At 48.0% G+C, this 12,684-nt stretch overlaps 1 protein-coding gene across 1 annotated transcript; it reads right to left on the bottom strand.

Annotated features, from left to right (window-relative positions):
- Positions 1-9,408: 9,408 nt before the first annotated feature.
- Positions 9,409-11,590, bottom strand: ATP5I (ATP synthase, H+ transporting, mitochondrial Fo complex subunit E). Its single transcript, XM_019555416.1, has 4 exons — positions 11,407-11,590; positions 11,228-11,282; positions 10,138-10,236; positions 9,409-9,544 (listed from the first exon to the last, which is right to left on the bottom strand). The coding sequence occupies exons 1-4, from the start codon at positions 11,440-11,442 to the stop codon at positions 9,519-9,521; spliced, it is 216 nt and encodes a 71-aa protein (XP_019410961.1). The 5' UTR covers positions 11,443-11,590; the 3' UTR covers positions 9,409-9,518.
- Positions 11,591-12,684: the final 1,094 nt, after the last annotated feature.

Below are 12,684 nucleotides of genomic sequence, written 5' to 3' on the forward strand. Positions count from 1 at the left end.
ATGTCCCATAATGCAGTTTATCATAAGTTTAATTTACTGCCAGCTCCAACAGGAGTAAGAATCCCACAGAAATTCAGTTACTTCATACTAAGGACATATGACATAGTGCCAAAGCTGTTCTTAGTAATAGGTTGCATACTCGGCATCCTTGGGTATCATGAGGTCTTTTGAAAGGTGTTACAAGGTGTGAGAAGGCAGTACAAGGAGAAAAGTGTGTAGGCTCACATTCCTGCCTGGCCACTGCCCTGCCCCACTGCAAGGAGGTAAGTAGTGTAAGAAATTAATTTTTGAAATATGATGCTGCTCAATTCACAACAGTTATGGAGGCATGCCTCGGGTTAAAGGAGTGGTGCCCCAAATCTAAAAAGGTTGAGAAACCACTGCTTTAGTTTGAATGCCATCAAGTCCTGGTGTTTATTAGCTTAATTTATCTGTCAACAAGTGTGATGTATCTGTATCTCTTTTCCCAGGCTGCTGCTGGTTTCCTTGTACTCGCCTGCCATAGAATCATAGAATAGAAGGACCGGAAGGGACTTGTAAGATCATCAAGTCCAGTCCCCTGCCATGGGCAGGGGGTAATTGGGTTCAAGCAAGCTCAGTGAGGTACTTGTCCAACCTCCTCCTCCAGGGATGGTGACTGTACCACCTCTGCTGGCAGGAGGTAATTGGGTTCAAGCGAGCTCAATGACGTACTTGTCCAACCTCCTCCTCCAGGGATGATGACTGCACCACCTCTGCTGGGAATGTGGTCCAGATTCTAGATAACCTTATGGAAAAGAAGTTTTTCCTTGTGTCTAGCCTAAATTTTTCCACAACTAGCTTGTGCCCATTGGTCCTCTTCCTCCCAAGGGGTACCTTTCTGAAGAGTTGCTCCTTTAGATCTTGGTGTTCATCCCTAACATACTTGTAGGTGGCTATCAAGTTACCTCTCAGTCTTCTCTTACTCAGGCTGAACAAACCCAGTTTCTGGAGTCTCTCCCAATAGGGCCTACCCTCTAAGCCCCTGATCATATGGGTGGCCCTTCTCTGTACCCTTTCAAGTTTATCCATATCCTTCTTGAAGTGTGGTGTTCAGAACTGGACACAGTACTCCAGCTGTGGCCTCACCATGCCAAATAGAGGGGAAGGAGCACCTCTCTGGATCTATTGGCAACACATTGGCTAATGCAGGGCAGACTTCTGTTTGAACTGCTAGTGTCTTCATTGCACTGATGGCTCATATTCATCTTCTGGTCAACTCTCACCTCCAACTCCCATTCACGTGAAGTGCCAGCCAGTGGACCACCACCCAACGTATGGTTATGGTCAAGGTTCTTCCTACCCAGATGAGGAACCTGGCACTTGTCCCTATTGAACCTCATCTGATTGCGTTCAGCCCATAGAACCAGCAAATATAATCACTGCGCTTCCCACTCCCTCATCCAAGTCATTCATAAAGATGTCAAAGAGCATGGGCCCAAGCACTGATCCCTGGGGGACACCACTGGAGATGGCCCTCCGAGATGTGGCCATCCCATTGATTACAACTCACTGGGATTGGCTTCTGAGCCAGTTGCCAACCCACCTCACTGTAGACTGGTCTAGGCCAGTACCCTCCAACTTGAGAGAATCTCATGGAGAACAGTATCAAGGTCTTGCTGAAGTCTAGGTAGATGATATCCCATGTCCAGCTGATGTCCCATGTCCAGCTGATTAGTTACCTGGTCATAAAAGGATGCCAGGTTTGTTAGGCATGACCTCCCTTCAACAAACCAGTTATGAGCTTGTGGTTGCTGGCCTCCTTGACAATCTTTACCCCTGAACCCAGCCTCCAGAAGATGTGCCAGTCAGCCTCTGCAACTGGAGTCAAGGGCTCCGTCTGTGTGGAGGCCGGGACCATGGGCTCTGCCTGGGTAAAGACCCCGAGGTACCAGGTAGGGGTGGTCCATCCAGAACAGGGAGCCCTGGGGTGTGGCATGTGCCCATCATATTGCTGGGTAGGCCCTGTTCACATGGCTCCTTAGGTGCTTGTTTCAGTAAGAGACCAGGTGGTATGATTACCCCAACATGGCCCTCTCCAGCAGCTGATGCTGTTGCTGCAGCCTGGCAGACAGGCTCAAGTAGCTGCCTGCAGGGGGATCCCTTGGCTTCCTGGCTTCCCATGCCTTGATGGGAACAAAATAAAGGGAAGCTGACTGGTGAAACAAAATGGGAACAGCATTTTCTCAGCAAAGGAGATGCATCCTCTTCACAGGGCTCCACCTCCTACTTCTTGCCCTTACCATACATGTCAGGTGGACTTACGGTCTTCCAATGATGTCTGAGACACTTGACTGGTGGCTTGACTAGTTGTAGAACCCTGCCATGTAGAACAGACCTTTCCCACCCTGCACTCTTCAGGACACAATCAACCTTTACTCACATCTCTTATTTTCTATGTAATCTACCTTTCGTGGAATCTGTCCATTTTCTTGTCTATATCTACCTCAGCTATATCTCATCCACAGCTTCCTAGGCAGTATCCTCCTGACCAGCATCACCATTACCGGCTTGTCCACCCCAGGGACGGGACCCCCAGAGAAACCTTCATAGCTGTTGCCCACACACAGTTGTACCCCATGTCCTGCATCTGACCTCGGTGGGTTGCGAGTTTGGTTCTCTTGCACTGGCTATCCTTCACCAGCTTGCTTCCATCCTGGAGTTCACCCTGGGCTGAGACCCAGGTTCAAGCTGCTGCAGATCACTTTCTCTGTGCCTCCACACAGACAGGCACTGCTCCCTTCTTGGAGAGAGTGCACTTGTTCCCCTCTCCAGGGGTCTAGGGGCCTTGGCCCTTTTACTTTTAAATCTGCTGGGCCTCCTGGGCTCTGATCATCTCCTGCTCCCCTGTCACATGGTTGCTGGAAGCTGGTGTTTGCCAGCACTCCTGGGTTCCTTTCCAGTGATGTTGTTAATGGCAGTGGAAACCTGGCATGACCCTCAAGCTGGGGTGGACAGGAATCTAGCTGCTCTCAGAAGCCTTGTTCCTGGTAAAGGGACCAGCTCCCTGCTGCGTCTGGGTGAGACTGCTGGTGGTGGCAGAGTTTTCGTGCGGCACTGTGGTAAGAGGAACAGCGAGCCCAGCGATGTCCAGAATCCTGCTCATAACAGGGGCCAAGTGTTGGCTCCCTGTTACAGTATCCATCTCCTTTAGTTTATCCATCACCTCATCTACTGATACCTCCATTTGTGTCAGTTCTACTGACTTGTTCTCCCAGGAAACTAGCTCTGGTGAGGGAATCTCTCCATCTTCTGTAGTAAAAACAGATGCAAAGACCTAATTTATTTTCTCAGTAATGACTTAGTCCTCTTTTAGCATTCTTTTTAAACCCTGATCATCCAGTGGCCCAAATGATTCTTAGGCAGGGTTTCTGTTTCTAATGCACTTGAAGAAATAGTTAATGTTATGTTTTATGTCTCTAGCATGCTTCTTCTCAAATTCTGTTTTTAGCTTATTTTATTGTAGGTTATATTTGACTCGCTAAAGTTTGTGCTCACTTTTATTTTCCTCATTTGGTTTGAAGCCTCTTTTTCTTTCGCAGTCGCTCTTACTTCACCATTTAACCATGCTGTTCACTTTCCTTGTTTGTTTTTCAGTATGCATTTACTCTGCCTCCCATATGGTGTTCTTAAGTAGTTCCCATGCTGCTTCCAAGTTTTTAACATTCTTTGATGCCTTACCCTTTTTTAATCTTCCTTGGTTTTTTACAGCTCCCCTTTTTAAAGTCAAAAGCGACTGCAGTAGATTATTTTGTCTCCTCTCCTTTAAAAATATCAAACCCAATTACACTGTGATGACTATTACAGAGCAGCCCAGCAATTGTTACCCTTTGTCCCAAATTGCCTGCCGTATTTAGAATTAAATCAAGAATTACCTTTCCTCTTCAAGGTTCCAGGACTAATTGCAGAATGCCGTCATTGATGGCAGGGGTGTCAAATTTACAGCCTATGAACTGGATCCAGCCCACAGTGCCATTCTATATAGCTCAGCGATTATCAACCTTTTGCACCTTATGTCCCACCTATATAAGGTCATAAAATCCTGGTCCCACTGGCTGGCAAGTGGGGGGACTCCCCCACAGGTTAGTTGAAAAATGTGTGTGTGGGGGGGACGACCCTCCAGTGACTGATCAAAGTGTGCAAAAGTAAAACTGGAAGTCCCACCATGGTACTTCTGGTTTCGCTGCCATGACCCAAGTGCCCCCTAGAGGACTGAGAAACCCTGATCTAGTCCACTGTGCTACTTGAAACTGGAGGTTGGGTCATCCGGGGGCATGACCTGTGGCACAATTCAGAGCCTCCAGACCATGCTAGACATAGCTGTCAGTGTTCAGGAGCCCAGCAAGTGTCAGATTGATACAATCCTGTTTGTCCTGAGGCCGCTACCATTGCAGGCACTGGCTGTGCAGATCTGGCCCAGGAGAAGCTGTTGCAGGGCAGATCTGGTTTAGGGCCTGGGCTGAGTGACATCACTGATTTATGACATCTCTAAACCTATTCTTTGCCACCTGTGCTACGGTAGGATTTACCCGGTATATATGTTTAACTGAAGTTGCCCATTATTGCATTCTCTGCTTTTGCAACTTGGATTTTTTTGGCTGATACCAATAACTGAGTCAGGGATCCTGGTTTTCTCCAATTAAAAAAATCACAACATTTCTGACAAAAAATCTCAAATTCTCTGATAAAAACCCCAAAATCCATTATTAAAATTAAAAGCCCCCTGCAGCCCTCCCCTAGCCCAGCTGGTGCCCCTCACTCATCCTTAAAGCCATCCCAATCCTACTGGTGCCCCTCATTGCCCACACAACAGCCCCCTACCCTACTCATGCCTCTTGCCCCTACCCACAGACCCTGCCCCACCAGCGCCGCTGGAGGAGGCCCCCAGCTGCCAGACCTATCGGACCAGGGACTCAAGTCTGCAGCTCCCTGCCCCCAACAGCAGGCAGCTGCAGCAAAAGCAGCATGGAGCCAGCTCCCCCACTGCTCTGCCTGCTTGGGTGGGGATGGGGGCAGGGCCAGCTCCTGGCCTCCCGCAGCCCTGCTGGTGCCTCCCAGCTGTGGCCTGCAACCCCCCAGCCCTGCCAGAGGGGCCCCCAGCCCCCTGCAAGCCCCATTTACCTCAGGCTCCAGGAGTGAAGAGTGAAGCTGAGTTAAGCAGAACTGTGGCTGACTGAGAGCCTCCCCTGCTCCCTCTCCTGCCCTGTTTGCAAACAGCTCTTGCAGGCTGGAGCTCAACCAGCCTGTACAGCTGTTAGCAAAAGCAGGGAATTCGTGGGTTTCTCAGATAAAAGGAGAAATCTGCAGTTTTTCTGATTTAAAAAAAGGGAAATCTGTGGTTTTCTCTGTTTTTCGGTGGAAAATGGAAAACAAGGATCCCTAATTATTAACCAACCATATCAGCTGTTACCAATCTGATTGCCAATACGCAGCCTGGCAGCTTGGAAAGCAGCGTTTGGCTGGTAAATCTGTGGGAGGGAAGGGGCATGGCGGTGGAGATCAAGACCTCTGTGGTGAGGGAGGGAGCGGGGCTGAGCCAGGGGCAAGCGCTCCCCAGGCAGGGTAGGATGGAATTGTCTGGGGGGCAGCTCCCACCACTGTGTGCACCCCTGGGGGAGAAGGGAGGGTATGTGCCCCCCAGATCTGTGCATGGGGTGAAGGCAGGCTGCCTGCTGTGGGCTCAGGGGCTGCGCTGGCCTTTTCCCAGCAGGGGGCTAGGTCGGGACTGTGCTTGGGGTGGGCAGGGGTCAGGTGGGGTGAGCAGTGGTGGCACTAGGAGGAGGCTTGGGGGGGCTGCAGCCACCCCAAAATTTGCCATAGCCCCCCCTCTCTGTTGCTGCCACCTGCCCAAAGTGCAGCCCTGGCTCAGCCCCCCACTGGGAAGAGGTTGGTGAAGCACCTGGCCCAAGCCCACAGACCATCTTGGGGGCACATGCCACCCATGCCTCCCCCAGGGGTGCGCACAGCAGTGGAAGCCACCCACCTCCCAGACAAGCTGCCTGCAGCTACATCCCCCACCCCAGCTGGGCGCACCTGCCCTAGCCCCATCCCCGACTCCCTCCCTCACCATGGGGGCCTCAATCTGTCCTCCCATACCTCTTCCTTCCCCTATGCCCCCCGCCAGACTTACTGGCCAAACGCTACTCTCCAAGCTGCTCAGCTGCATTCCTTGCCACATGCATGCTGTGGCTGCACTTACGCACATGGTATTCATTGGTGACATTATCAGCCACATTGGTCAAAAAAAGTCAATTGCCAATAATATCAATCTTCCTTTTTCCAGTGCCGATATTATATGAACCGATATATCCGTGCACCTCTATTTGTGGCTTCTCTCAATTCCCTTGGCATTTTTCTAGCTCGCTGTTATCCTGGATCAGTGGTCAAAATGTATCCTAGGTGCATCAATATGTGCTATTAATATGATTTAGCCTTACTGTACAGTAAAATAAGGTACAGTAAACCTTCCCCATGGACTTGCCTACAGGTGTCCTGTTGGATGTAGATTTGCTCTTTATAGGAGTAGGCAGATCCAGGCTTGCTCCTGCTCTGCTTTGCCCCCCCCCCCCGCAGCAGATAGGGGGAACTGCTGGCTCCAGCCACAGCTGCCAGGGAGCTCTGGGGGCAGGCTCAGCTTGGCTGGGGGTTTGGGGGGCCTTTAAGTGCTGCAGTGCTACCAGATCACTTGTGGCTACATACCCATATGCAGGCTTCCATGGCCTCAGATGTGAGCATTTACCCAGGTGCCCTAGCTGAATTGCTGCTGCACATCTGCTTAGGGTTACAATACATCTGAGTTTTCCCAGACATGTCCTCCCATCTCCGTCCAGGCAGTTTTTTTAAAATATCCACACTTGTCCAGGATTTTGCTCTGCCTCAACAAACAGGTGCTTGGTGCTGGGGAGAATGGGGGAAGGTGAGTAGAGGCTAGGGCATCATATGCCTCTGTACATGCCCTAGTAGGTACAGGCAAGTAAGTGTGTGTATGTGTATGTCTGTGTATGGCACTAGGGCTGCAGCAGGGTGGGGAGGCAGGGGAAGGGGTTGGGGGGGTGGTCTTCAGTGCAGCAGGGATGACAGGCAGGTGCTATAGGTCAGAAGTGAGGGGCACTGGGAGTGGTGGAGGGGCAGGGAAGTAAAGCAACTCATAGACCTACTATATTCTTCCTATATAAAACAGGGAATTTCTACCCAGATTCTATGGTACTTTTTAATCAGTTAAGCTATCTACTGTGTTTGACTTCCTGTAGTCTTTCATATGGAATGGCACTGGCTTAGAAGTGCACCAATACATCAGTCTGGTATCAGATCAGTGCCAATAGCCAGTTTTCTTTGCAACTGGTATTGAGCCAGTAGGTTCAATAAATGCCTGTGCTGCACAGCTGCAGTGCAGCATTCAAGTAGTATGGAGAGCTACCTTCAGCTGGTAAGTCCAGTGTGGTGGAAGGGGAGAGGGAAGGGAAAGCACTTGGTTGGCTTTCTCCACTTTTAGTATACACTGTACCTTGAATAAAGGCATCCTTTAACTCTCCTCAGTTCTTCATTTCACCTCTCGCCCTTGTACATGTTCCTGCCCACCCCCACAACACCTGCAAAGTACAAAAAAACAAAACCACACACACCAAGAAACTAGGCTAGGCTTAGAAATTAAGTCAGTCATATTACACCCTACAGCTTGTTTGAGAGCTCATGCTTTACTTGCAGAATGATACCAGCTGATCACATTGAATAGGCTGTAAATACAAAGTCTGACCTGTAGAAAGTTCAACATACTTTTATTGAAACAAAATATTTACAGCAAGAACAAGTAACCTGCCTTACAGGTGGGTGTAAATAAAACAAGGTGTTAACCATGAGAACCAAGTTTAAATATTGTATAGCTACCATGATCTAGTATGGAAAGAGCAGAAACTTGCAAGTCACACACTTGCTCATATAGACAAAACACCCAGGGACACAGCTCATATTAGTAATGCCAGTATTCATTCAGTCATTTTCCACAAGTGTTTGGTTTTGCAACACTGGATAGCAAACCCAAATATAAGAAGGTAATTCTTGTCCAAACACCCAAGTCATTTTTAAAGTAGTAATTAAGGTCCTCCTACTTCAGTCTGAGAAAAAAAGTGGACCCATGAACCCATGAAAAGTTAGCTGCTCTACTGAACACTTACTAGCATGTAGAGTAAACTACTGCTTTAAGCTGTGTTTCATCTCTCTCTTTTTGTTAGGCATCATAACTATCTGCACGTTAACTTTTTTCCAATCAATTCTCAGATGTCCTCTTCAAGAAATGGGTAAATGTTACACTGATAGATACTAAATAATAAAACTTACAAGTCTTGAGACACTGAAAAAGTCAGCTTGATGTTCTGAAACATGTTAGATGCTAGGCTATCCAACTATTAAGTCAGCTCCTCTACTAGGGAAAGCTGAGCTAAAAGGGTTTTTATTTTTTACAACTGTTTGCATCAAATCCCAAACTATAAACAACATGCAGAATAAAAGAGTCAAGGTTGTCAAGTATTTCCAATTTCAAGAACGTATAGTTGTCCTATTTGCCAATTTAAAAATAACTCTTCAGACAAGTTGTAGAAATACCAGTCATGTGAAAGGAGCAGACCCTCACAAACAGCACAACACCTAAAGGATGGGGGGAAAAAAGTTTGTAATTTTAATACAATCGCCAAGTATATACATTCAATCACTGCTGAGCTTAGGATGCATTACCAAGATGAATTGTGCCCTTGGCTATAAAACTTAGTTTAGATAACCAGCTATATAGTACAGTTTCAGTTTTCCTAACTAGTTTCTCCATTCCTAACCCTATCCAGTATCTCCATGTTCACAGTCCACCTTTCCTGATCACAAAAACTTTTATGCAAATTAGTCTATAAAAGAAGAGACTGAGAGGGTATTTCATAGCAGCCTTCAACTACCTTATGAGGGATTAAAAAAGAGGAAGGAGCTAGACTGTTCAGTGGTGGCAGATGACAGAACAAGGAACAATGTTCTCAAATTGCAGCAAGGGAAGTTTAAATTAGATATTAGGAAAATTTCTCTCACCAGGAGGGTAGTAAAACACTGGACCCAGGTTACTCCCCATTCTTGGAGGTTTTCAAGACGCAGCTAGACAAAGCTTTGGCTGGCATGATCTAGTTGGGATGGTCCTGCTTTGAGCAGGGGGTTAGACTAGATGACCTCCTGAGGTCCCTTCCAGCCCCAACTTCCTATGATTCTATATACACACCTGAAAACTGGCATTTGAACCCCAAAAGATCGTCCCCATGGAAGACAGCCATGACTTCTTATACATATTTCTTTTTACATTGTACAAATACCTGTTACTTGTACTTTGCATAGCTTATGCAAAAAACACAGCAAATGAGAAGCGTTTACAAATATTTATTGGTGGAAGTAGCAAATAAAGTTCTTTAACCACTAAACAACTAATTCAAGGTTTTGTCACGTTAGTGAAGAGGAAGAGGTCCAACCTGCTTTGTTCATTTCAATATAGAATCTTCACTTGCTAAAAGAGAAGAAAAATAAGTCAGTTTAGGTTGCTGCTCTAAAATAAGACAGTCTTAAACATATGAAGGTCTTGGTATGTTAAATAAAGGAAAATTAGGTTTTTTGTTTTTTTTTTAAACCATCAGTTCCTTTCACCTACTTTAACATGTTGTTTTTCAGTTATTTGGTTATGTTGTTTTCAGTGATGCAGTCTTTCCAGAGCTTATTCACAGGAGTATGTACAAGTAAACCATAGCAATTTTTAAGCCAAGGACTCAAGGCAACGAAATATAATCACAGATATTTCATTATTCTGTGTATAGCTAGCAGATACTGGATTTTTAATTACTGGATATTACTGAACCAGCAATGAAGAGGATATTACTATTTTACTTACCGTCTATGAAATGCAAGTTTACATAGCTGATAAGAGATAGCCGTCTACTGTCAACTGAGCTACACTGGTTTATAAGACCACATGAAAATAATTAATCACCCATTATGTGCCTGTACACATCACTCAGTGTCCGCTATAAAAAAAAAAAAGTAGCAGCACACATTTCAAATCCATATTTAGCATAAGATAGGTAATGCCAATGTTTGAGAGAATACCTTCTGCCAATTCTTTTGCAATCCGTTCCAGCTCTTCACGCTTCTTTTTCTCTTCAGCTTCTAGTCTCCTTTCCTCCTCAGCAATAGGCTTTAGATAGTCTATTATTTCAATTAATGGAAATTATGTGTTATTTTAGTTATTTATCCAGTTTTGTTATCTGCCTATTTGCAAAGGCAGTTTGCTATCAGGCCTTGGTTATATGCCAATTCCAATTTGAAGCTAACTACTGAAAGTTGAATTGGTGTTCTTTATCCTCAGATTACTAAAAGAATTAAAGCTTAGTCTTTCCTAAAAGTAAATGCCTTTTGGAAGATAGAACAGTAATTCCATTGCCTACCAGAGGTATTACATGCTAGCATAAGATTTGAAGAGCTCCATCATCCACACTGTTGAAGGTATGTTGATGTAAAATAACAGTGCAAGGTTCATCGGTAGAACAGATGAACAGATACACATGCTACATGTAAGTGGGAAGAAGGGAGAAACAAGCTTTAGATCCAGGTGGTGTTTGGAAGTTATAGTTCCTCCAGTTTAAAACCAAACTTGGTTAAGTACGGCAACAGCCTATTATGGAGCCAATTTTCAGTACACAAATGTACTCAAAGCAACCATAAGCAGCATAACAGTCCTTATAGGAGTGCTGCATCACTTTACCACATCATTACAGAGAAGCTGCACAGACAAAGCCTTAAACTTGCCTTTGCTGAAGAATCTGACCTGCAAAACTAATGCCCTAAGTGGCCAGTGCTGGCACACTCAAGTTAATACAGAGGCACAGACTAGCAGTAAGCATGCTTAAACGGCATGCAATTAATTCTGTGCTGTCTGCATGTTATGGCACAGCACACAGAAAGAGCATTACTGTCTACAGAGCCACACCAAGCATCATCAGTACTTTGTCCTACCAAAACCTCCACAGAAGCATCTAGCTACATGAAGCCACAGCAGGAGCAGGCATGCTGGCTTCCAAAGCGCAAGACCCCAGCATGGCAACAGCCCCCTTCCCACACGCACGCTGACCCGCTTCGGTAGCTACAACGGCCCCGCCTGCCCCTACCCCCGTTGCCCGGGCCCAAGCGGAGCACTTACCGCAGCGCGTCTTGCCGTAGAGCACGCCGAGCAGCAGCAGCGAGTAGCGGCTCATCTGCTCGGAGCGAGAGAGGAACGGCTTATGGACGGCCCTCGGCCTACTGCCCGCCCTCCCGCCCGCGGGGTCACCTTGCCCCAGGAGCCGCCGCGCCGCATCCTACCGGGCCCGAGCGCATTACCTTGATGAGCGGCGAGACCTGCACCGGGGGAACCATCTTGGCAAGCGCAGGAGACGCCAGAAGCGACCCTGCCGGCGGCGGAGGCAAGAGGCCGGGACGATGCCGCAGAGGCTGTTGGGAACCGGAGCTATAGCGACTAGCGTGGACTGCGTAACTTCCGGAAGGGGTGGGCGAGGTCACGTCCTTTATTCGCATCCCTCAGAAACAAGGCGTGCCATCGCTTCTGCGCATGCTCACAGTGAGGCCGTAGAGCCCGCCCCTCGCGCAGAAGTCGTCCGCTTCTGGTCACGTGTCCTTCCCACCCCTTCTGACCCGGAGAACCCTGGCAGTAGAGCAGGGACGGGCAGTTGTGGCAAGCGGTAGCTCTGCCCCTTGGCAGGCGCTCCGCCCCCTGGTCTTCGTCTTGGGACCGGAAGTCCCGCCCCTGCCCTTTGCCACGGGAAGTCGCTCCTCTTGCACCCAAGCAGTACTCCTTTCAGTTTGTAGTTTTGCCATCTCGAAACCAAAAAAAGTATGCTCTAAAACCCAAACATAGACTATGTCTTCATCAGCTTTATTTCAACAAATATTTTTGTCTTGATTGACATGAGCTTGTGTAGTGGATGCAGAGGGGGTTGCACCATAGCTTCTATATTGTGGAGGGTGTGGGTGGGTGGGTATAGGGTTGTGTGTATGTGGGGTGGGGTGGGGGAGCATGGGGATGTGTGTGTGGCTATGTGGTGTTGGTGGTTATGGGGGAACAGTGGCTGGGGAGGGTTCGCCCACAGCACCTGCGCTGTGGCTGGATCCTCCTCCCCTGCAGTGCTCCTCTGAGCCTGGACTCCCCTTCCTGCTGTTCTGGGCCCCAGGGCACCAGTGTGGCTCTGTGCTCCCACTTGTAGCCACTTCTCCCTGCCTGCCGCTGCTGCCCTTCTGCTGCTTCCCCCTCCCTCTCCCCCAGTTCGCTGCTCCAGCAGCACATCCCAGATGCATGGCCAAGATCGCAGGATGCAGCAGGAGCCGGACCAGCCCATCCGGCACTGCACGGAGCCAGCTGAGAATTGCGGGGGCTGGGCCAGGTCCTGCTGAATCCTGCGGTCCAGTTGTAGCTAGAAACCATGGGGTGCTGGAGCAGCCAGCAGGGGGTGGAAGGGAGTGGTGGCAGTGTTAGAAATATTATTAAAAATGCATTATCAATAGCTGTTAGCTCCCATCAATAGTGTTGTCCTCTGAATAAGCACGGCTGCCAGCCCTCCTTGTCTCCTTAATGAGAGAGGGAAGGGGGGGGTTGGAAACTGA

The sequence above is a fragment of the Crocodylus porosus genome, unplaced genomic scaffold (genome assembly GCF_001723895.1).
Source record: "Crocodylus porosus isolate Cpor-Errol unplaced genomic scaffold, CroPor_comp1, whole genome shotgun sequence".
Taxonomy (NCBI): domain Eukaryota; kingdom Metazoa; phylum Chordata; order Crocodylia; family Crocodylidae; genus Crocodylus; species Crocodylus porosus.